The 24,133-nt window shown below is 37.4% G+C and overlaps 4 protein-coding genes across 5 annotated transcripts; 2 read left to right on the forward strand and 2 right to left on the reverse strand.

Annotated features, from left to right (window-relative positions):
• The first annotated feature begins 2,199 nt into the window (after window positions 1–2,199).
• LOC143911835 (motile sperm domain-containing protein 1-like) lies at window positions 2,200–7,185 on the forward strand. The gene is made up of 4 exons (XM_077430895.1): window positions 2,200–2,507; window positions 2,590–2,753; window positions 6,532–6,692; window positions 6,763–7,185. Exons 1-4 carry the CDS (start codon window positions 2,387–2,389, stop codon window positions 6,947–6,949), a joined length of 633 nt encoding a protein of 210 aa, XP_077287021.1. The 5' UTR covers window positions 2,200–2,386; the 3' UTR covers window positions 6,950–7,185.
• An 8-nt stretch (window positions 7,186–7,193) lies between these two features.
• On the reverse strand, window positions 7,194–10,012 carry beta4GalNAcTB (beta1,4-N-acetylgalactosaminyltransferase B). The gene is made up of 3 exons (XM_077430894.1): window positions 9,090–10,012; window positions 8,805–9,020; window positions 7,194–8,736 (listed from the first exon to the last, which is right to left on the reverse strand). Exons 1-3 carry the CDS (start codon window positions 9,755–9,757, stop codon window positions 8,607–8,609), a joined length of 1,014 nt encoding a protein of 337 aa, XP_077287020.1. The 5' UTR covers window positions 9,758–10,012; the 3' UTR covers window positions 7,194–8,606.
• A 3,562-nt stretch (window positions 10,013–13,574) lies between these two features.
• LOC143911799 (uncharacterized) lies at window positions 13,575–19,228 on the forward strand. 2 transcript variants are annotated; one of them, XM_077430844.1, is made up of 6 exons: window positions 13,575–13,944; window positions 15,364–16,264; window positions 16,419–16,601; window positions 17,930–18,083; window positions 18,160–18,306; window positions 18,390–19,228. In XM_077430844.1, exons 1-6 carry the CDS (start codon window positions 13,714–13,716, stop codon window positions 18,727–18,729), a joined length of 1,956 nt encoding a protein of 651 aa, XP_077286970.1. In that variant the 5' UTR covers window positions 13,575–13,713; the 3' UTR covers window positions 18,730–19,228. The 2 variants fall into 2 exon arrangements, with proteins under 2 accessions (XP_077286970.1, XP_077286971.1); XM_077430845.1 differs by having other exon boundaries at window positions 15,364–16,228.
• On the reverse strand, window positions 18,901–21,940 carry IKKbeta (inhibitor of nuclear factor kappa B kinase subunit beta). The gene has a single exon (XM_077430843.1). It carries the CDS (start codon window positions 21,866–21,868, stop codon window positions 19,550–19,552), a length of 2,319 nt encoding a protein of 772 aa, XP_077286969.1. The 5' UTR covers window positions 21,869–21,940; the 3' UTR covers window positions 18,901–19,549.
• Between the last annotated feature and the right edge of the window lie 2,193 nt (window positions 21,941–24,133).

A 24,133-nucleotide genomic window follows, 5' to 3' on the forward strand; every position in this document is an offset into this window, starting at 1 on the left:
AAACTAAAACATGATTTCTTATGATTTTTTCTTGTTAAATAAAACGAAAATTGACAGTATCAATATTTTTCAATAATTAAAAATAAATAAAAACAAATACTCCTACAAAAATTGAATATTTCTGCACGTTGAAATTGCATTGAAATTGTAAGATTTTAGCATATTGAAATTGCACATAAAAATCAAACCAGTGGCTCCCAAATATTTTTCACACGTTTCATCGATTAAATAATATTTTTCATCGAATTCCAAATTTTTTCGTTATTTTCGATTATTCATTAACTAATATTTACTGAATAACATAATTATAATTTTTAATTATAATTTTAATAGCGCGACTTTAAATTTAAAGTAACCTAATAAACATATGTTTTAAAAATAAAGTAACATATATGTTGCGATTTGTTACATTCCGACGGCTCTTAAATGATTTTGGTTTTTATAGAATCAACAATTTTTTTAGTATTTTGAATTTTCAAACTTTTTTAAGAAATTGTCAATATTTTAATGTCAGTGGCCCTCAAACTTTTATTTTATTAGTATGTTTTTATTCTAAAATTCGTTTCCAAGTAATGTAATTTCGTAAATACAAATGGTTTTCAGAAAACGTAAGCGTTTATTTTTCTAGCAAATAAACAATTTTCAAATCGATCAGGCCTTTTTGACACCAGTGACAATAACAAATAAATTTGTTTTTCACACACGAAGGAAAATTTCAGCATAACCAAATTGCAATTATTGATTTTACATTGCAATTATTGATTTTATTTTATAATGAATTGAAATGATAAAATATTCGCCATCAAATTTTGTCTCACGTGAGGCTCGACCATTTTTATTCGACTGAAATCGAATGAAAATAAACAACTGAATTTATATTCATATATTAGCCAGCAGCATAGCTCGGTCGTTAAGCTTCTGCTTAGCACCGAGAGGCACCGGGTTCGATCCCACGTGTTGAGGCCTTCATAAAAGCAAAATGAGGGTTTACTAAGATGCGAGATGCAAAGGCAATTGTCTTGAGACAATTGCCTTTGCATCTTAATTCATAGAAAAATATATACTGTAATATTATTTTAGTTACAGACATTTGACTTTTTTTTTTAAATTACCCTGTTGTACATGTTTTTTTAAAATTCATATCTCGTCTCAATTTAAAAATATAAAAAATCTTTTTTAATCGTAAAACATGTTATATATGTAGTTGATATCAAATAATAAAACCAAAAAAAACTCGTGTATATGTAGCTACGTGTATTAAAAAAAAAAAAACGAAAACATGAAACAATCGAAAGTGATGCGATTTCAATTACCGGTACTGTATATAGTTCCGATGCCCGATTCCAGTTTTAGTTCCGATTTCTATTACAGTTCCGATTCCAATTAATTATTACTATTCGTATTGTAAATTTATTTTAAATCGGGTATCAATTTGTTTGTGAAATCATCCATTGAAATTTCAACGGGCATAGCACTAGTACAAATATAAAATTTTAGCTCGATACGTTCAGTGGTGTAGAAAAAATCGTGTGTTTTTCGTCACAACATTTTTAGCTTTTCTTAGAGGAAAAAATTCCGGTTTATTGAACTTGTTGATTTTTTTATTTATATACTTGAAATTGATGGGTCTACCTCACGGGCCCGAATGTGAAACGCCCAAAGATCTTAAATCCCGCAATGATCGAAAATCGAAAGATCTTAAGTCGAAAGATAAAAAAGGGTGCATGGTAAACGGTACATACTCACTGAATTTGCGCGAGCAGGATACAACAGGAACAGGTATTCTGCGCGCGCACGTTAATACGGGAGGAAAAGCCTGTTCCCCTTGTTCCTGTTGTATCCTGCTCGCGCAAATCAAATGAGTATGTACCGTTTACCACGCACCCTTTTTTTTGATCTTTCGACTTAAGATCTTTCGATTTTCGATCTTTGCCTTCCGATATTTGCGTTTTCGGGCATTTCACCTTCGGGCCCGTGACGGAGACCGGAAATTGATACATGGATTACAGTGGAATTCTCTCGTGAAGACAACACATTTTATCGACTCCGGTCAAAAAGTCACGACCGGACGACTCTTACAGCTCTGACTAAATAATAAACGCATTTTTCATTTAGTGTAATTTAAGTCGGAATAGATTTATTTTGATGTAAATGAAGCCGCAAATGATTTATTTTTCGACTTTTACGGCCCGATTGATTGTACTCGATTGAATGACAGTAGTTGGCCGTGTTTAGATCTGTTTGGTGGTACATTGTTTTTGTGTTGAGTGCGCTGACAATGTGTCGTCAGTCTGACAGCAGGCAAATGGTCTATCATAAGGTGAGTGGACCAGCAGTTCAGTGGAGCAGCTCGATCAGCTCAGTCTAGTGCGAGTGCCTCGTGAAGATGACGCGTCTCGCTGTGTTCGCTTTTCCCGTCTCGCTGGAGTTCTTCCCGGCAGCTCGACCCACCCACAAGCAGCTGCTCACACTCTACAACCCGTACGACTTTCCCGTCAACTTCAGAGGTACTGTCCTGTCTACTGTCTACTGTCTACTCTCTACTATCTACTATAGATTACCCCTCACTCACTCACTGTGACGTTTCAGTTCTGTGCACGTCCCCGCACAAGTTCAACGTCGTAGATCCCGAAGGAGCGATCTCGCCCCTGAGCTGTGTGGACATCATCATACGCTACAGCCAGCCCTCCACCTCGCACTGCAATGGAAACGACAAATTCAGGATATCTATGCAAGACAGAGATACCAATATGGTTTGTCACTCTACTTTTACACATTCACATTCGCTTTTCATTCGTGGCGATCCTTCATCCTAATCCTAAATATACATATTTTCCATCATCGATCAGCTGATCATGGTGAACTTTGGCATTTATTATGCTCTTGCAGCCATACTTAAGAGGGCTGTACACCCAAAACCTTAATTTTGTTGCCGTTCCTTTCTTCGATATATATATTGAGTGAATGTGACAATATATATATATCAATATATATATTGAGTGAATGCGACAATATATATCAATATATATATTGAGTGAATGCGACAATATATATCAATATATATATTGAGTGAATGCGACAATATATATATATTGAGTGAATGCGACAATATATATCAATATATATATATTGAGTGAATGCGACAATATATATATTGAGTGAATGCGACAGTTGCGCTTCGACCAGATAATACGTATTTTAAATCGACAAAATCGAGGTTTCGTATTCTCAAATTTTCTCCTCCGAAACTGGACCAATTTTTAAAAAAATTTCATCATCGGTATGAGAAAGATATTTTCTATGCACCTGTGCGCGTATTTTTTTTTTAAATCGATCGTTAAATAAGCACGTTTGACTCTTCGTGGGTGTAAAAAAGAGGCGATTTTATAGATGTTTGGTGGCTCCTAGCTCCTATAAAAAATAACTAATCAAAAAAATAAAAGCACAGATGCATGCCAATGGTGGATATCCATAGCATATTTAAAAATAATTTCTCTAGTGCCATAATCGAGGAAGGGAGAAGTGTAATACGTTTGTATGGACAAGCTGCTGGTGTCCAGCCCTCTTAACACACAAAATACTCCCCTTTGGATAACCATTGTTTTTGAATCCTAGATTTAAATACAGAAGCTGCTTTTCGTCTCCAGTTATCAGACGTTGTAAAAATGGCGTTATCGATTCCAACTCCAATAGCTTTTTGTAAGTGTTTATTCACTCACCCGAATTCTCTTCACTATTGCAGTATTCATTTATTCATGAGTAACAGAGTTTGACTACAATTTCTCGAATAGTTGGATTATTTTCAATTTCATCAGCTAAAATGACGTCCAAGATTACATATTCTTTAAATTAAAATTACCGGATCGAAACTGCTTTTGACATTTACATACATATTCTTTTTCAAAAAATGGTAAAGCATGTAATATTTCGAATGAATTCTTCACAATACATCTTTGGTATGTATAGTCGACGGAACTACTAAAAACACGCGGTTTAAGATCAGCTGATGAAGCCCAATATACCGTTCAAAAACGTTTAAGGAATTTTTTTCCGGTACACCTAATACAAAATGTATCTTATGTAGATTCATAATCCTTAAATAGAAAATATAATAATTAGTAATAAAGTATTTTTCATTTAACTTAATGCAAATAGTATTAAACATAGTAAAAATAGTTAGAAATAAAAAAATATTGTATGATTTCTTGCTTAAACTTGAAATAGTGGTAAATGATGAAGAAATTGGGCAGAAATATATAAACTAATACATATTAAATGAGTATAGTTAAGAATTATTAAAGCATATAAATCTTGTGGATTCCTACTCCGCCCAACTAAACCCTTTAATGATCTTCATGTATTTAAATTACTTTATCTTTCCCTTGTAAGGTCTCACCTTGAATTTGCCTCAATTATCTGGTCACCTTTTTGTATATCCCATATTAGTTATATTGAAAATATCCAACTAAAATTTATCAAATCCTTAAGCTACCTATCTACGGCCATACTACTGTTCCCGATATTATAAAACTCGTATCCTTTAACAATCTTTCTGCCAGGCTCACTGATGCTACATTCTTTTTTAAGCTCCTAAATGGTTTCCTTGATTGTTCCGATTTACTGAGTAACGTTGGTTTTATGATCCCAGTTAGGTATACTAGATACATCCCACTCTTTTCACTTAATCCTTTCAAAACCAATTTCCTAAAATATTCCTATCTACATACAGCGTGTTTATCGTATGTTTAACGGGGAGCTGAATGACGTTGATCTGTTAGGTATTTCCTTGCATCAATTCGGGACTGCCATCTGTAGAGTTTTGATTGATTGATCGATTTTTATTATATAATCTTTATCCAATATTATATCACTTTATGCACTGTTCTATTTAGTCATGTTTTAGTTTTTATTCTTTTCTTTTTCATTTGTTTGTCTCTATGTACCATTTTATGTAATTTGTAAAAATCTATAATTGGGCTCAGTTGTTAATTTGTTACATTTATTCTTTATTTTTATATATTTCTACATCTGTTGTCTGTTGAATTTTCAATAAATAAATTTGCATTCGAAATATTCACGGGGAAATCGAAAAACCGTTAAATTTAGCAAAAATTAATTACTTTCAATGCACCCTCAAACTTTTAACGACACTTTCGGGATTAAGATAAGAAAAAGAGTAATGGTTAAGTACTACAAAATAATTGGAATTCTAGTAAATTTTACCCTTATTTTGAATCAGGTATAAAAGCAAAAAGCACTTATGTAAATGTGCTTTTGCCTTTTAAACCCGATTTCCAGGTAGCTAGTTTTACCCAGATGTAACTAGAAAGGCTTACACATAATTATTATTATAATCACTAATCAGAGATCTGCAGACAAGTTTCTTTTGCCCACAAAAAATGGTTCGTTATTGTCAACTTATTTTTGCTCTCTTGCTTTTAAGGACAATAATGAACCATCTTTTGTAGACAAAAGAAACTTGTCTGCCGATCTCTTATTATTATAATGCATTTTATGTATGTAAATATATCTGAGGATTCATATTTTAGAAATATCTCGTTTCAAATGTATTTATTTTGCAATCGTTATATGAATTATTAATGTTTTTCATTTAAAATATCTTCCAGTTCCAATTAATCAAAGCAGCATTTTAAAGATTTCAATAAATCGGGGAACTAACTACAGTAGAACCTCGATTATCCAGATTGTTAAAAACAAACACAAATTTTAGGATTTTGCTGCTTTGAAATTCATAACATAAAATTTCGAAAATAAGAATGACAAATGAGTTAGTTTTCTTCAAAATTCAATACTCTAAGGAAGTTTGTTTCTTGAAAATTTGATCGTAATTTCAATATTTATTTTTAATATTACCAATATGGAAAAGAAAACGTGTTGTATTATCATTAAAAGATAAATTAGATATGATAGAGGCTTTAAAAAGCGGTGTGTTAGGGCATTTTTTGTCAAATAAATGTGGTGTTGGAACATCAACGATCTTGGATATAAGAAAATAAATTGAAAAAATTATTAAGTTTACTGATTCTTTAATGTCAGAAGATGGAAGTTCAGAGCGTAAGGTTATGAAAAAATCAGGAAATGAAGAAGTAGAAGACTGTATTTTTATGTGGTTCATTCAAAGACGATCGTCTGGACAGTCAATATCTGGTCCATTATTGTGTGAAAAGTATTCGCGATTTGGCAGCTAACTTTAAGCAAAAATCCATAATTGAATTTCTTAATAAAGAATAATTTAATATTGATCTTCATTTTATTATACATACATATATATATAAACGTAGACAAATAAAAATGATTCATACTGAAAGTTATCAATTGTGATTTTTTCGATTATCCGTACTATCTTCACCCCCAATTAGTCGGGATAATCGAGGTTCTACTTACATAGAAAATTGATGATTCTTTCAAAAATGTGACTTTTCTGAAAAGCTAACAAGAAAACTAAATCATAGATTAAAGGTGAAGTTGTGCTTTAAATGTGTATTTCAATGCAATGGTTGAATTTTTCAGCTACTCGGCAGAAGGGATATAATGGTCAAATTCTCCTCTGGCGAGCCAGAAAATAACTCAGCAGAAGGCTCTTCCAATGATAACTTTCAGCCAATATCGATGAAGGGGAACGAGTCTATGTCGAAGCAAGAGCATGTGATGTGCAACTATTCTTTACACAGGTTGAATTTATTTTTTGCACCTCATTTAACGAAATATGTACATTAATTAATTGAAATTTTTAATTTGCAGGGGGGGTCAACCAAATTATATAGCAATGAGTGTCGGTGTTGGATGTATCATAGCACTGTTGTTACCTACGCAGAGTGAACCTATGGGTGATTCAGCACTGCCGCCGTATTTACACCTCAGTGTTAACTTGAAGTTGGTGTTTTCTTTTGTATTAGGTTTAGTCAGTATGGTTATATTAAGGCCTTGATCTTAAAACTCTTATCGTTATGCTATACATATAAGCGATATACAGACACAATTATATATAATCTTTAACTTGTATATATGTGATTTTTACAAGGTGTTAGTCATTAAAATAAAATAAGTTGTGAATAAATATTTATTATCAGAATGCATTTACATTCAGTTCAATGTGTGCAGTGGTGCTTCCCGTTTATTTTATTTTAAATGTGCAACCGTGTATGACAAATAAATGAATAATTGAAAAAACAATGATTTTATTTTAAAATTTCTATTTCAACAGCCCGATCTGAATATTTTTCAATACATCAATGTTGGATTTTTAATATTAGAGGAACACAATTATTGTCATGTTTAAGCATTTTAATACATTACGTGCTTTAAGCTCTCACCTATCTATGTATTTCATCAATTATATATAATGAAAGTTTATAAATCTATAGGTAATTCAATATACATAAATAAAAACAGGTAAACAAACAATAGTTTGACTGGTAATAAAAATACACGCATACGACCTGATCTATCTAGATAAAAAAAATTATATGTAAATATAAAAATAACGTACAAAAAGAATACTAAACAATATTTTACTTAAAGTGTAATAGATGGAGACACGTATTTTGGGCATTTTGCTATTAATGCTTAATTGATATAGATACTAAATTCGTACAATATGCGAATAGATGCTAAAATAACAAACAAAAGTGAAATTTGCATAAAATTAATAGACATTTTAGAAGGGTCTTCCTATCCCTTTGCCAATTTATTATGTAAAGAAATTGAGGGGATAAAACAGAGCTTGCAGTTTACCATAGACGGTATTTTTCCTGTCGAAACCAAGCAACTGCTTTTGTCTACTACTGTAAATAGTATTTTTTAATTGTTGTGTTGTCTTTAAATTGTATATATGTATGTATTATATATAAATTTTATTAAAATTCATCGAAATTTTTTATTATTTGAAATTAAAATCTTCATAAAAATAGATGCTAAAATTGAACATTTTTAATGCCCTAAAACGCTAAAATGCAAAAATTGACAAAAATACGTGTCTCTAATAATAGATATTTTAAGATACTAAATCATATATACATAACTTTTTATGATAATCATAGAGAAAATATTCATACTATGTACTAATTCCACTAAAATAAACGTGCTACAATTTTATAAACAACACAATTCAAATCGTTTGTGCTAGAAGAGTTGATTTTAAAATTGAATTTCATGAAACATATCATTCACCCGTGAAAATAGCGTGATATAAAATTTAAAATCAAAACGTTACTCTATGGATGTACTACTGAAATATTTTAAAAATCTAAAATAATTATATAAAGAATTTTTCAAATTCAAAACACAACCTCTGATAACTTACAATGCAACATTTGCATTTATAATTAACGCGTCAACAATTGGATAATTAACATAAGAATAAAATTAGCTTATACGACTACGTCTAATTGTCTGGTATGATTGACTTATGCATACATATATAATTTTATATTTTAAAGCTTTCAACGCTACCGTGATCTATATTTCATTCTTCATATTGAAAATTCGTGCTCAATAAGATGAAATGTTTATAAATCTATAATGGCAATGATATCACAGCTAAGCACTAATTGCATGAAGACAAAACAGAATACGTGTTTCAAACATCACACTTCAACTACGACGTGTGTGAAAAGTGCGTGTAGTTTCCTAGATTTTTCGATATATTTAAGTGAATTCAAACCGTCGGATAAGTATCTCATCCGTGCTGTCGCCAAGAGGTTATTTTTCATCGGACTAAAAAAAAGAGATAAACAGTTAATAACAATCGGCGATTCATACATGAATATCATAATAACAATTACCTAGCAACTTCAGGTTTGTGTCTCATCATTGTATATCTGCTAATAACCGGATCTAGCCTGCAAGGAATCAATTGAACGGCATCTAAGCGTTGATAGAAATCGTCATCTTCGGCTCCCCATCCATAGTAATTATTGCTCATTCCGTTTGCAGTCACAAACTGATCAGCTAATATGGAGATAGCACCTCCGAACAATGATTCATATGGCAAATTAAACCTACGATAAAAATTTAAACATTACACCACCAGAAAATAACTAATTGATTGAAATAATATATGAAAATACCTGAATTTATCCAAGCTGGAAGACATGTGACGAGGTAGTTTCGTGCAAGCGTATATATTGTTACTTTTGATCGGCAGCAAGTCTACATCGTGCAAGACCAGACAAGGAAAGCCGTGCTTCATAGCAATAACAGCACCTATGTTTAATAATTTAGCACGGTTGAATCCTTTCGTATCGTCTTGCTCTATGACGTAGATTCGGTAATGAATGTTCTGTTTTCTCAGGAAGATATGCATATGCGTTAAAAAGTCTTTCAACTGCCTGTCTCTATCTCTATAAGGCACGATTATAGCGGTACTGAACAGAGGTTTACAGTCGATGGGCACGTACTCTCCACCGACTTTGAGGTGTTCTGTCGTCAGAGTCGTCTCGTCCAACTCGGGCTGATATACCACGTCTGAATTGTCGTTAAGTATTTGTACGTAGTCGCACACCATTCTCGGTGGCAGCGACAGATTTTTGGACATTTTGGAGACGAGTGCATCCCAAACGTCGACTTGGTTTATGTACGGGTAGTGAGCTGCGAATCTACCGGGGTGGACGGAGAGAATTATCAAAAGAAATAAGGACACTATCAAAATGACTTTTAATAGTTTGATGGAGATCATTTTTATAGAAATTAGTTTCGCTACAGTAGAAGTAGTAATGCAACTAGACAGTACGACCATTTATATAGGAACAGACGATATCTCAAGTGCATGCTTGAATCGGAATAAGATAATACGTGGTGTTGTATCATTTCAGATGCCGATTGTGCTTCGACGACGTTAATATTTAACGTCAGTTAGTTAAGGTCTGGTCATAGTACTCAAGAATAGTGAGATCACTTTTAGGATTGGGGCATTAAATTGACAGATCGACACTGACAGTGACAGCCGGTTCGATATTCAGTCCTCGACATTCGACGGATACTGTCGCGCAGTGCTGCCACACGCTCCATTGCTTTTGACAATTCAATGTGATAATTGGTAATTGGATTATTCGTCACATTGCGGTGGTCACAAAGATAATTTTTGACATGAAAATCACGAATACCCAATATTCGGCACTCAAGTTCTCGTTAGTATGATGGACTTTTCGGCTGCCAGATGTTCCGGTATAGAGATTGTCCGAGCCAAAAACCCTCATGGTCGTTGGTTGTCCTCGTACGGCGTCGGCTTTTGTTTTCTCTCTTTTACACTGACCATCTGTCAGTCGCTCTAGATTCTCCCGTGGGTCCGGCGCCCGGTGATCCCGGTGCGGACCGCCAGATGCAGCGTCCCTCGTAAAAGCCGGCCTCGAACTAAGCCCCGAACTCTGGCCCCGTGATCCGCCCAAGTCTGATCACGGCGAGCGCTCATTGGCATCATAGAAGCCCTCCGAGGAGTATGGCTTCTTCCATAGTCGTGCCTCACCGACTATGTCTACCGACTATGCTCGACCCAAGCCTCGAACACGGCGAGCTCTCAGACGCTCGTGAGACGCCGTCCGAGAAGGTCTTGGCGTGGCTGGTCTACCCTTCCTGACCAGCCACAGCCTACTCAATCCACAGCCTCCGCCATAAAGGGGCACAGGCGCCGAGAAACTCCCCGGCGCACCATCTACTCATCAATAAAAACGAGATCATAACCGTTACTCTTTTGTATAATTCCCCCACCCCGCACCGTTCCAGAGCGAGCTGAACGAGACGACGACACACAAAGCCATTGGTCACCCATACATATACACACATTACAGCTCCTGCAGCTATCGTTCAGAGATTTTAGTGACCGTGACGAGTGATTTGTGACCAGTAATCACTGAACTGAAATCACGATTCACGTGAATCACGTGACGGTACCCTTACCGTCTGATGTGAGAACCCCGAAACGTGGTTCTTCGAAGTGGAGGCGAGTTTTGTTGTCACGCATATCACCAGCGAAAGCACACGATACAGTAAGTAATCGCATGCTTGCTCCGTGAGGTGATGACAGAAGCCCAGTACAGAAGCACAGCAAGCCCGTCGCAACGCGACCATTATTCCTACTTAAAGAAGGAAGTGAGAGGGATATTAGAAGTCGGCCGACGACGGAAATGGTTCCCGGTAGTATGCACTAAATAGTGGCACAGTTTCGAGAAATTCTAATTTTCAAAGGTGCTCAAGAATAACCGGTGTAACAGAATTCCACAAAAAAAAGTTAGCACCCTCGGATAACCCATCGACGCATTTTTGAGGAATTCTATTGCGTTAGTTCTTCTTGAGCATCTTTGAAAGTTTAGATGTCCCGAGAGTGCGGTTTTATCTGATTTATCTGTATTGCCAATGGTAATTGGATCATTAGTCACATTGCGGTGGTCACAAAGATAATTTTTGCTATGAAAATCGCGAATGCGGAATATTTGGCACTCGAGTTTTCGTTAGTATGATAGTTATCGTTAGTATGGGTTCGGTGATTACTAGTCAAATGTGAACCGGTCACAGGACAACGGGTCACTCTAAATCGGTCACACGTGATCACCCGTCACACAAAAACTGGTCACACATGATCACCCGTCACACTGCAACTGGTCACACCCGAAAATTAGTCACGAAAAAACTAGTCACACCCAAAAACTTTCTCGTGACCAATTTTCAGGTGTGACCAGTTTTAGTGTGACCGATCTAGAGCGACCGGTTGTCCTGTGACCGGTTCACATTTGACTAGTAATCACCGAGCTCAGAGATTTGGGGACGCGACAATTGGTGCAAGTCCAAAAGGTTCAACGACAAAATGTACCCGAAAATTAGTGCACTGACAAAATGTACCCGCGAAAAAAGGTTCACGCGACAAAATGTTCACGGAAATAATGTTCAAGCGACAAAATGTTCAAAAATCCTAAATTTTCCTATTTTAATGGAAAAAGTAACTTTTTATTGTATTATATTTATGGATGCATATGGTACTGTAGGAATCTCGTCATCGTCATCGTCATCGAAACATTCGAGAATATTCCACAACAACAAACCACATTCTTTGCAGAACTCACACACGTAAACAACCCGTGCACTTCTTGGAATCAATCGCCAAATCCTTCGAGAATGATCCACCCTTCACACTCGAGCGGAACAAAAACCAAACGACGCACACCTGCAGCCATTATATTCAACTCAGGCGGAACGGCGCCAAATCCTTCGAGAATGATCCACCCTTCACACTCGAGCGGAACGAAACCCAGACGACGCACACCTGCAGCCATTATATTAAACTCAAGCGGAACGCCCCTACCAGTCGAGCAGAACCAAAACGGTCGAAACACGCCGCCACCATTAAACTACATCGAGCGGAACGGCGCCAATCATTCCAGAAAATTCTACCCCTCGACAAAAGCACATTCCTCGCTTACGCATCAACAAACCACCACCATCGGTCAGGTGATTCCAGAAACACTATAAAAGGAGGTACAACCCAAACAACGCCAGTCGACCCACAGCATCAAGCGTCGACACACAGCACCAGACCAGTCGACTCACAGCAGCAAGCGTCGACACACAGCAGCAGACCAGTCGACATCCAGCTCCTGACCTGCCACCACTACACTACGCGGACTTGGAAGATCAACCAGCCGAACGAGCCAGCAACACACTGCCGTATCCAGAGACCTTCCGAACATAGCCGAACGACGAGCCAGCAACACACTGCCGGCTCCAGAGACCTTCTGAACATAGCTGAATGCCGAGCCAGCGACACTCTACCATATCCAGAGACCGCTGAACGACATACTTTTGCCCACAAATATAATACCTTTGTACAACCATAGGCAAACAATAAAACTTTATAAAACAAGCACAACAGTGTTTCGTTAGGCTGGGATACGGTCAACACATCGCTACCCCGCCTACAGTACTTTTTATCGTATAGATCGCGGATGTTATTAAATTAGTATAAATTACAGGTGTTCTCAACCGCACCAACATATTCTTATTTAAATTCAACAATTACATTTTAAGCGAATGTCATTGTGACTCATTGAATATCATTTTAAGATGTCATTGAATTAGTTTAAATGTTAGGGGTTCTTAGCCGTATCCAATATTTACTTATTTAAATTGAAAAAAAAAAAATTCTAAACTTATGAACTGCAGATTACATTGAATTAGTTTATATGGCAGGGCTTCTCAACCGTCTCCAAAATTTTCTTTATTTCAAATGAATAATTTACTTTTTATCGTATACATCGCGGGCGTCATTAAATTAGTGTAAATGACAGGTGTTCTCAACCGTATGCAATATTTACTTATTTAAATTGAAAAATAATAATAATTTATAATTAACTTTAAAAATTTAGGATTTTTGAACATTATTTCCGTGGACATTTTGTCGCGGGTACATTTTGTCAGTGCACTAATTTTCGGGTACATTTTGTCGTCGAACCTTTTGGACTTGCACCAATTGTCGTGTAACCCAGAGATTTTAGTGACTTTTGCGACCAACGATCACCGAACCATTGTTAAATGCGTTGCGTGGGTGTGGCGAAAAGCGTGAGCGTAGATAGCGTGTGGCCGCAGAGTAAGCGTAGAGTCGAGCATCGGGCAACTCCAAACGTCATGTTTGCGTTGGTCTCCGATCGGCTTCAGCATCAGCATCAGCATCAGCGTCAGCATCGGCGGGAGGATCGCGCGTAGCGAATGAGGATGGGGGCGAGCGGCTCCGGCGATCCCGAGGGCGGGGGCGCCGAGTGCGGGGGCGGAGGGGTCGGGGGCGGAGGCGCCGGCACTCTGCTGGAGAGCATGTGTCGGGGCTGCATGCGTGAGGAGTCGCCGCTCGTCGACCTCTTCGCGGGCACCGACGACGCCACCTTCGCGGCCACCCTCACCCTCACCCTCGCCGACCTCTTCATGCTCTGCGCTCCCGTTCAGGTGCTCACCTTTACCTCTTCATTTCTTTCAGAGGAACATCATTTCTATACACACATATCAACACTTTTATTCAGTTTCAAAAATACATCCTTGTTGACGTTCACGATTCAGCTGTTGATTTTGTACCTATCGGGCTATATTTACAATCTCAAGTCAAATAGTTGTCGTGTGTTGACTTTGACAGGGATTTTTTCCGTTGATCGATGGATCATTTTGCACGAAAGTAAATACGTTCATTTGTATACGAATACGAGTGATTTAAATCCATATATTATTTGCTGGGTAAATTATTATTTTTTTTAAATCTTATATGATTGGTTTATACCAAATTTTATGAGTACAATTTTGTTTACATATATTTATTTAATAGATATATGTAAACATGCAAGTATCGATTAATGCAATCACCCGCTGGCAACTCAATTATTCATGGGTCATATGTTGCTAACCACTGATCTAAACTACCATAAATCGTATGCAACTTTATATACATTAAGATATTGATCATTTGATTATTGAATAACATTTTTTTAGTCCTCCTATTGTATTTTTAAATGGGTACGATTTAACTGTACATTGTGAAAGATACTTTGTATCTTGTGCATTAAAAATTTGCATTATTTTCGGTGCATTAAGCAATCTCGAACTGTGCATTGAAAAATATGAAACGATCATTCGAAATCATAGATTTTAGCATTTAGAATGGATATTGACAATTATTGTCAACTGTCAAAAGTGTTTACTTTTGTTTCTCACTAGTGAAATTATAATCTTAAATATATAAAACCAACCCTAACCTAACCAAACCTTAAATAAAGAAAACCTAACTAAACGTTAGTTCGTATTTTGGTATTCGCGACATTGACAATGAAGTTCATCCGTCATTTTAATGCACATTTCATTCACTTTTTAAGTAGCAAATATTCTTTTCAATGATCAAAGCAAACTTTCTAATGAAATCTGCATCCGTCATTTAGAAATGCACACAAAAGTTTTGTAATGTACAGAAAACTTTTTTTAATGTACAAAAAATTTTTTAAATGCACATTTATTTTATAAAATGGACGTTTACATTGTGTTCCCTTTTTAAATCAGTTTCAGTTATTCAATAGACTTAAATTTCACAATCTACATATCATATTCAATTAAATGTAATTTATGGCCAATGTTTCTAATTGTAATAGTGTTGTTGTCAAATTTCTAGTAATATGTGCGTTATTGCAAAAGAGTGGTGATCCGGCAAATAGAAAAACGTTATTTTCTAACATCTGTGGTAAACTTACTTGTGCGATTAGATACTGTCTATTTATAATTTCTATTAAATGCACGCTATTATTCTTCAAAAAGTAATAATAGTGTGTTTTTCTTGGCAGTCTCAAAGAGATACATTTATTAAATATAAACTTTATTTATTTATAGGTATTGAAAGAAGATGGTCTACCTCAGAAAGTGTGCGAAACCTGTATCGAGAGTCTATCGGCAGCGTACGCTTTTCGCAGCCAGTGCGAAAGAAATGATTCGATGCTTCGAAACATACTGAAGAATCAAACCATTCCAGATCCCGCCGTTCAAATCAAACAAGAGCCCGACGTCGATTCGATGCTCGACGTCAAACAGGAATACGACGACTTCGACGACAACTTCGTCAACGACGACGACGACGACGACGACTCGTCGCACCACGAGTCGAGGAAAAAACGCAAACTGAGAAAACTGCGTGTCAAAGGCGGTCATATGTGCAACGAATGCGGCAAGTCGTTCTACAAAGCGTCGAGACTGATGAGGCACATGAAAATCCACGTGAAGGTCAAGAAGGAGTCGCCGCACTCGTGCGAAGTTTGCAAAAAGACATTCGTGAAACTGTCGGGACTGACGCGGCACATGGCGATCCACGACTCGGAAGCGAAACCCTTCGAGTGCGCCAGCTGTCTGCAGCGGTTCAAGAGGGAAGGTTTATTATTGAGGCACGTGGCGATTCACACCACCGGCATAGACGCGCAAATGGTCGATAATAAAGAGGACGCTATGCAAAAGTATCAATGTGAGGACTGCGAGGCGGTCTTTGAGTCGAGACACTCGCTGTCCAGTCACATGAGAATACACAAAGAGAAAGCGAAAGAGAAGCATTACGCTTGCACAGTGTGCGATAAGAAATTCTCGTCGAAAAATCCGCTCAATAGACATATGAAATTGCACGCGGAGAATAAACCTCACAAGTGCACCCTGTGCGATAAGCGTTATTCAAGGCAAGACCAACTTTTAGACCACATTAATAAACATAACGGTGTGAAACCAAATATTTGTCCATTTTGTAATAAAGGTATTATATCTAGCATATAATAAATTTATTAAATAGAATATTTCGATATATTTGGATATTATATATAATATATTTATATTACATATCATGCGTAGACACATTTCGAATGTCTGGAAGCGCCCGTCACATATAATGTACTTTCGTTTTGTTTCAGCATTTTCGCAATTGTGCAATTTGAAAGACCACATGCGTACCCATACCGGTGAAACGCCGTATTTGTGCTCTCAATGTGGCAAAGGCTTCAACAACGGTTCTAATTTGAGACAACATATGATGAGGCATACAGGCCTGAAACCGTACTCGTGCAATCTTTGTCCGAAACGATTTTCAACAAAAGGTAGTTTATGTACATATATTGTTACTTGTATTAGAAATTTCTTTCAGATTTTGATGTTATGAAATCATCAACATCAACATCTCAGACGAATAATATTTTAGCGTGGACTTCTGTAGGGGTTTTCATGTATCGAAGTGAAACACGCATAGTAGTAGTTTATCGTTGATCTGTCGACCTCCGAGCTAAGCACCACAAATCCGAGTTAAGAATAAATCCACCGAATATTTGTACACAGCGTGTACTCAGCAAAGAGAAACCATCGGTCGATGAGCTGCAAGACATTATTGACTGTTGTATATAGCTTGCTCATATGCCGAAGTCTTTTTGACCAGGGGATTCAGTGCTGGTCAACATCTCTGATGAATGGTATTGTAGCGTGGACGTGTGTAGGGGCTTTCATATATAGAAGTGAAACACGCATAGTAGTAGTTTATCGTTAATCCACCGACCAGCCTGCTCCGAATGAGACGAGGAACGAATCTGCCGAATATTTATACATACATAGCGTGTACTCTTAGCATAAATAGATTATTGGTTGATGATTTGCAAGACCTTACTGACTTGTATACGCCAATACTGCTGATACGCCGAGGCCTTCTTGGCGCGAACACTTGACCAGGCGATCAGTGCAATGGTCGGCGAACACCGATCGCTTAATCTTCACGTTACAATAGTACCTATTGTGACAAACACCTGTTCCGTAGGAAGGCCTCAATATAACATACAGGTGGAAACCCCACATTGTGGGTGGATATAACTATCACGTTTGTTTCCGTTATGTTGGGCGACTTCCAGAGATGTCCTATGTGCTGGGGAAGTGAGAAAGGCGACGTGTCACATTGATGTAGTGGGTTTGACCAGATTTGTTAATCTCAATTGGCTGTATCAGCTGACTGGAGAGGAGCTGGAGACCAGGTCACGAGATGCTGGACTGTAGTGAAGTGTCCCTTCTTTTCTGGAGACTGCTTCTGGTTGTTTTCCACAAACAGTGCGGCTTCGGAAGACTCCCGAGCTTAAAAGCTACCAGTATTGAAGGGAACATTCTGCTCTACTTAGTGGTCTAGTCTCTACTCTATTCCAGAGAAGACTGTTGTAGATTCGGGCTCGGAAACCGACTGGTCTGGGGAATGGGGGTTGGTAGACCATACTATTTGGCATGGCTATCAACCATGTTATAGACGATTACAATATATGAGTTTTTATTAACTTTCCTGACCAAAATTTCATCATAGACAGTTTGGTTTACTTTATAATAGTTTGAAATAGTGTATGAAGATTTGACTTCTTTCGATGACGGTTTATATATGTATGATTTGTGAATGTTTTAGGTCAGATGACGTGTCATGTTGGAACTCATACCGGAGCTCACCCGTATGTTTGCGATACGTGTGGACACGCCTTTACAAAACCAAACTCGTTAAAAAAACATAAACTCATTCACCTCGGAGTGAAACCGCACGAATGTGATGTTTGTTATATGAGGTAATGAAAAAAAGTAATAGCAGCGTAAACCGTGTGTGTGTGTCTTTTCGTACTACATATTTGTGTTTCGTTTCAGGTTTTCATGTAAAGATCATCTAAAACGCCATTATAGAATTCACACCGGTGAGAAGCCTTATAAATGCAATTACTGTGAGAGAGCCTTCACTCAGAGTAACGATCTTGTCAAGCATACCAGATCTCACATAGGAGATAATATTTACAAGTAAATTGTTTTCGATAAAGGTTATAAACTTACTTAGTTTATACGCTCGTTGTTGATTCCCTTTTCGTTGTTTTTTTTGCCAGGTGTACAGTTTGTGAGGAGAGTTTCCGTCTTTTAAGTGAATTGAAGAACCACTATCCCGTTCACTATCTGAAAGATCCCAACACCGGGGAGTTCTTGAAGAACAGTGTGCAAATGCCCGCCATTTCCGAAGACAATAAAACGTTGATATCGTTCGACAAGCACCTGGATAAAAGTGTTATTTCACAATTAGTCGTAACTAGTAATGATTTAGAAAATTTTCAAAAGGTACAAACGAAAACCGAACCGAAAGATTGTATACTTCCGGAGGAGATAGCTCCGCCAGAGGTGAAAGTTTACGTCGTCGGTTTTAGTGATCCAAGCCTCGATAAAAATGTGTAACCTTTATTTTATAGTTTTATCGATAGGTTTAAATTTTTTTTACATTATGTATACTTTAATTTTTATATAATGAACACTTGTGTACTTTGTATTTATTGTTTTCACTTTAATTATTCATAAATGAACTTTAATTGTATTATATGAATTGAATACACATTGACTTTTGTAAATTTTTCACTATTAATTTTAAATAAATATATCATACAGATTTTAATTATTTTTTAATCATTAAATCAAACTCGAAAATGTTAGATAAATATGAATTGTATTTTGTTAGTTTGTAAATGCAACACTTAAAAAAAGCTTTATATAATATATAATAATAGTTGTAATAGTATTTTTTTAAAAATAACAAACATTTGATTCACCAACAATGATAAACATACAATAAATACAAACATACATATATACAAATACACAACATAAAAATGTACACAAAATCCATATATAAATGTTAGTTAAAGTATATCTGTTATTATGAATAAAAGCTGTCATTTTCAACTAAATCTAATTATAATACATGTATAAAAAAAAGTTCACCGCCATAAATAATGCAAAAAATTAAAACTGCAAATAAAAATTAATTTAGTTTTGCTTAATGGAACCAACTTGTGTGAGTAAATTTTTAACATCCGCAACTTCATGAATCTTTTTTGTGTATATTATATTATTTAAAAGCAAACCACACCACATATTGTTTACCATTGCTAGGTTTTATGTTTATATTGAAGAAATAAATTGTTTAATAGAGTTGTAGGTGTCAAAAAATTACTATATTTGTTAGTTCCGTTATGCAAGACTGTTCAAATGTGCTGTTTGTTTATGTAGGGACGTTGGTTTCAGCTTCGAGGAACTTAAAATCAGTCAATAGTTCGTTTTGAATCAGTTTATGCTTCTTGTATGACCTGGAAATGAAATCCTCGGCGATCGAACACAACTGTTGACTGTCATTAATCAAAGAAACTAATTCCGTACTGTTATGTTCGTGTGTTGTCAATGAGACTGGATTCCGTACGGGCTGTCCGATTTTGAAATCGGTCAAAGACTTCTTCACTTCGGTTTTTTGTTCGACATCTTCTGTGTGGACTTTATCGTTTTGATGTAAACTCATCTCTTCAAAAATGTTCCACATGCTGTTTTGTTTACTAATAATAGACGTAGATATACTTTTAGATAGGACGTTTGCATTTTTCCCAGCGCTTAAGATCAGCGTGCCCATTTTCTGCGTTTCGGTTTCTATGTCTAGAATCTTTTGCATGATTCTTTTACTATCGGCGCTGAACAGTAACGAATCTCTCAATCTGAAACTCTTGTATAAAAGTTTGAAACCGTCGATGCAAGCTTTGGGGCTACTCCTCTCTTCTTTGGACATCTTGCGTGCCGCTACTACGAGTTGAATTGCAGAGTGTTTGAGTTGTAGTAGCTCTGAATTATTTTGCTTCGAGTGTATGTCTTTGTCGTAAGCATCGTTGCACCGCCGAGATACGGACTCCAGTCTTGCCGTGAGTTGACTCCACGCTTCCGTCAGTTTTACGGAGTTGTCTCGAACCGGCTTCACACCGTCCAGCCACGATTCGATACACGAGTCTAACTTTTTGCAATACTTTTTATTTCCGATGCGTGTTTCGTCGCATGCGATTATTTCAGAGAGTAAATTAAACTTTTCGCTCAATCTACAACTTATATCTTTGTCGGCTTCACTGTGATACTTGTTGAGTGTATTTATTTCGTTTTTAATATGTCTTAATTTAACAAACAGAGCTTGCATCAAAGATTCATACAATAGAGTTTCTTTGGAAATAAAATCGTACACGTCTACATAAGCCCTGGATAGATTGTTGTAGTTTAAATTCATTTTAGGCGTCTCTAAATATTTTTGTATCTTATTGGATAGCCTCGGTTTGATTTCTTCATCCAATGTCTTGTTTTTTTGATACAAGTAAAGCATGACTGGTAGTTGTTGATTCCAATAGTCGCAAGCAAAACTGATAATGTCGACTCTTCTATCGGTTTCGGAGAGAATGACCTGCTTTTCTAAACTTATTTTTGTATCACGCTCAATCCATCCTTGTAACGTAGTGAATAATGTACTCTCATCGATTTCATAGCTTAAACATTCATACGTCGGAACTGAAAATATTGTTAAAATTTTCTTCGATAAGACTTCATCTAAATATTCGAAAAAGTTGCTCTGATCGGTCTGTAGATTTTGTTCAGATTCGTCGTTTTCAAAACTTCCTCTTTTAATTGGATCCCATTGCAACGCTGAACGTAACCATTTCTCAATTAGAGTTTTGAAGCATCTGCTTATACGGTTTTCTTCGAAAATTTCATCAGAGTATTCGATTTTGTCATCTAAACTTTCGAAGATACATATATTTTTGTAAGTTTTACTCTTAGCGTGTCCTATCCATTGAACCGACGACATGTTCGGAAGAAACGGACGCATGCCACAGATGATTTCGAATGCGATTATTCCCAACGACCAGTAGTCTAAAGCTTTACTGCAAGACTTGGTGAACATAAGTTCAGGCGCCGAATATTGCAAAGAACCGATCGATGAAGAATTCGCCGGAGTGGAGTCTTGCCTCTGTGCACATTCAAAGTCTGTAAGCTTACATGTGAATGACAGTCCAGTGGAGGATTCGGAAGGCTGGAGAATGACGTTCTCCGGTTTTAAATTTCTGTGAGTTACATTCAGACTGTGTAGGTATCCAACGGCGTTTTTCAAATCGCCGAGAACGCAACGCACGTCAGATTCGCAAAGACCGTTGGAATTTTCAGGCCTGTCGAGGAGTTGCCGAAGATCGCCCATGTTGCAATATTCCATGCAGACGACGGGGAGGCCTGAAGGGTTGTAGAGAGCCAAACCGGCAGCGAGGTCTGAGGGGATGTCGAGGCTCTTGACGATGTTTGCGTGTTTAATTTTGGGTAGGAGGGTTAAATGGTCGCGCCAGGACTGTCGCTGGACGTCGGTGAGGCCGTCTTTAGGGAATCGACATATCTTGATGACGAGATTGGCGGGGGCTGAGGGGGGTAATGGGGGCGCGGAGGGCGTACGCCCCCAAACGCCCACTCGGCCGGAGCGCCCCCCCGCCCGCTGCAGCACCCACCCCCCGCTTATGCTGCCGGCCTCCATTATATCTAATTGATATGTGGAGATGTTCAATTGACACTTGACAGCCGCTACTACACTGCTAGGTTATTACACTGATACGAAAATAAATCTGACAGCTATAATCAGGTGTAACAACCGTAGAAACAAAATACTTACACTACAATTTAGGGAGAATTTGTAACTTTGATTAGGTGATTTAATCTGCAGTCGTTAGATTAAAATAGCACACTTACACTAATTTATGGTACATGGATATATTTCTATCATTTTGTTTTGATTTGATTTGTAAATGCTTTTTATTTTTACGGAATTATGTTCACAATACATCTTATATCTATTTTAATAGCTACTGATCTACTGATCATTTTCTATTTTACAATTTTATTTTATTTGGTTAGTAATCATAGTATTATATTATTTTAATGTTAATGTACAGCATAATAGGAAAAAGAGCTCAAAATGCTCATAATACATCTAATTCTTCTTCTGATGCCGAATCCGTATTCGGACGTAGGCGACTACCATGGGCAGACATCGTTTATGGCCCGTGCGAATTCTTCCCCATTATGGGCAAGCCGAAATAACTTTTCGAGACCGAGTCCCATCCATGACCTGATGTTCCGGAGCCAAGAGAGCTTCTTTCTCCCAAGCCACCGTTTGCCTTCTATTTTCCCTTCTATGATTGTTTGTAGGCGATATTTGGGGCCGCGAATAATGTGGCCAAACGGCCTTACGGCGCTTCACCGTGTCAAGAAGCTCTCTTTTTTTATGAAGAAGCTGGAGGACTGTTTCGTTTCTTATAATACATCTAATACACAATATTAATTAAAGACTGTAGGAATCTCGTCGTCGTCATCGTCATCGAAACCTTCGAGAATATTCCGCAACAACAAACTACATTCCCGAAACCCAGACGATATGCACCTGCAGTCGTTATATTAAACTCAGGCGGAACGCCCCTACCAGTCGAGTGGAACCAAAACGGTCGAAACACGCCGCCACCATTAAAATACATCGAGCGGAAAGGCGCCAAGCATTCCAGAAAATTCGACGCCTCGACGAAAACAAAATTCCTCTCGTACGCGTCAATAACCACTTCCATCAAGCATTCCAGAAAATTCGACGCCTCGACGAAAACAAAATTCCTCTCGTACGCGTCAATAACCACTTCCACCAAGCATTCCAGAAACCATATAAAAGGAGGTACAACCCAAACAACGCCAGTCGACCCACAACAGCAAGCGTCGACACACAGCACCAGACCAGTCGACCCACAACAGCAAGCGTCGACACACAGCACCAGACCAGTCGACCCACAACAGCAAGCGTCGACACACAGCACCAGACCAGTCGACCCACAGCAGCAAGCGTCGACACACAGCAGCAGACCAGTCAACATACAGCTCCTGACCAGCCACCACTACACTACGCGGACTTGGAAGATCAACCAGCCGGACGAGCCAGCAACACACTGCCGCATCCAGAGACCTTCTGAACATAGCTGAATGCCGAGCCAGCGACACTCTACCATATCCAGAGACCGCTGAACGACATACTTTTGCCCACAAATACCATACCTTTGTACAACCATAGGCAAACAATAAAACTTTATAAAACTAGCACAACAGTGTTTCGTTAGGCCGGGATACGGTCAACACACATGTAACCCGCCTACATTGGTACTACTCCGACGTGATCTACGCAACCTTCTGATCATTCAACAGCGCTGTCAACACATCGCTACCCCGCCTACATTGGTGACCCCATCTTTGAACCACACAACAGTGTTTCGTTAGGCCGGGATACGGTCAACACATCGTACCCCGCCTACAAGACTCTCTAAAGTCGATGACCTAAAGCAGATTGTATTTAGGTAATCTGTGTTTATACCTGAAGGGTATAGACATTTTGTTGTAATCACCGAGACTCTTCACAAGTGTGTTAGTATGGTTATTAGTGATTCTGTCATAGAATCTACTGGTTAGTTTGTTAGTAATGTCTGTAACAAACGGAATATTATATATGGCATGCATTTTTTACAAGTTAGTATATATGGGTGTATTATAAATTATTTTTAGGGATTTATTTTGTATTACTTGGAGCTTGGAAAGGTTAGTATTCGAGGCGTTATTCCATACAGGTGAAGCATAGGTTAGTAATGGTAATATGAGCGCGCGATATAATTTTATTTTATTTTGAGTTGATAAAGAACTATGGCGGTTAAATATTGGATATATTGAGGATATATCCCGCATCGCCTTGCATTTCGCTCCCTTATCATTTTGT

Source organism: Arctopsyche grandis, chromosome 5, assembly GCF_051622035.1.
Source record: "Arctopsyche grandis isolate Sample6627 chromosome 5, ASM5162203v2, whole genome shotgun sequence".
NCBI lineage: Eukaryota > Metazoa > Arthropoda > Insecta > Trichoptera > Hydropsychidae > Arctopsyche > Arctopsyche grandis.

Coding starts and splice junctions, on each gene's coding strand:
- LOC143911835 (XM_077430895.1), top strand. CDS start 2,387: ATGACGCGTCTCGCTGTGTTCGCTTTTCCCGTCTCGCTGGAGTTCTTC. Junction 2,508..2,589: donor CTTTCCCGTCAACTTCAGAG/GTACTGTCCTGT, acceptor GTGACGTTTCAG/TTCTGTGCACGTCCCCGCAC. Junction 6,693..6,762: donor TGCAACTATTCTTTACACAG/GTTGAATTTATT, acceptor TTTAATTTGCAG/GGGGGGTCAACCAAATTATA.
- beta4GalNAcTB (XM_077430894.1), bottom strand. CDS start 9,757: ATGGTCGTACTGTCTAGTTGCATTACTACTTCTACTGTAGCGAAACTA. Junction 9,021..9,089: donor TCCAGCTTGGATAAATTCAG/GTATTTTCATAT, acceptor TTTTTATCGTAG/GTTTAATTTGCCATATGAAT. Junction 8,737..8,804: donor CACAAACCTGAAGTTGCTAG/GTAATTGTTATT, acceptor TCTTTTTTTTAG/TCCGATGAAAAATAACCTCT.
- LOC143911799 (XM_077430844.1), top strand. CDS start 13,714: ATGAGGATGGGGGCGAGCGGCTCCGGCGATCCCGAGGGCGGGGGCGCC. Junction 13,945..15,363: donor TGCTCTGCGCTCCCGTTCAG/GTGCTCACCTTT, acceptor ATTTATTTATAG/GTATTGAAAGAAGATGGTCT. Junction 18,307..18,389: donor ATAGGAGATAATATTTACAA/GTAAATTGTTTT, acceptor TTTTTTTGCCAG/GTGTACAGTTTGTGAGGAGA.
- IKKbeta (XM_077430843.1), bottom strand. CDS start 21,868: ATGGAGGCCGGCAGCATAAGCGGGGGGTGGGTGCTGCAGCGGGCGGGG.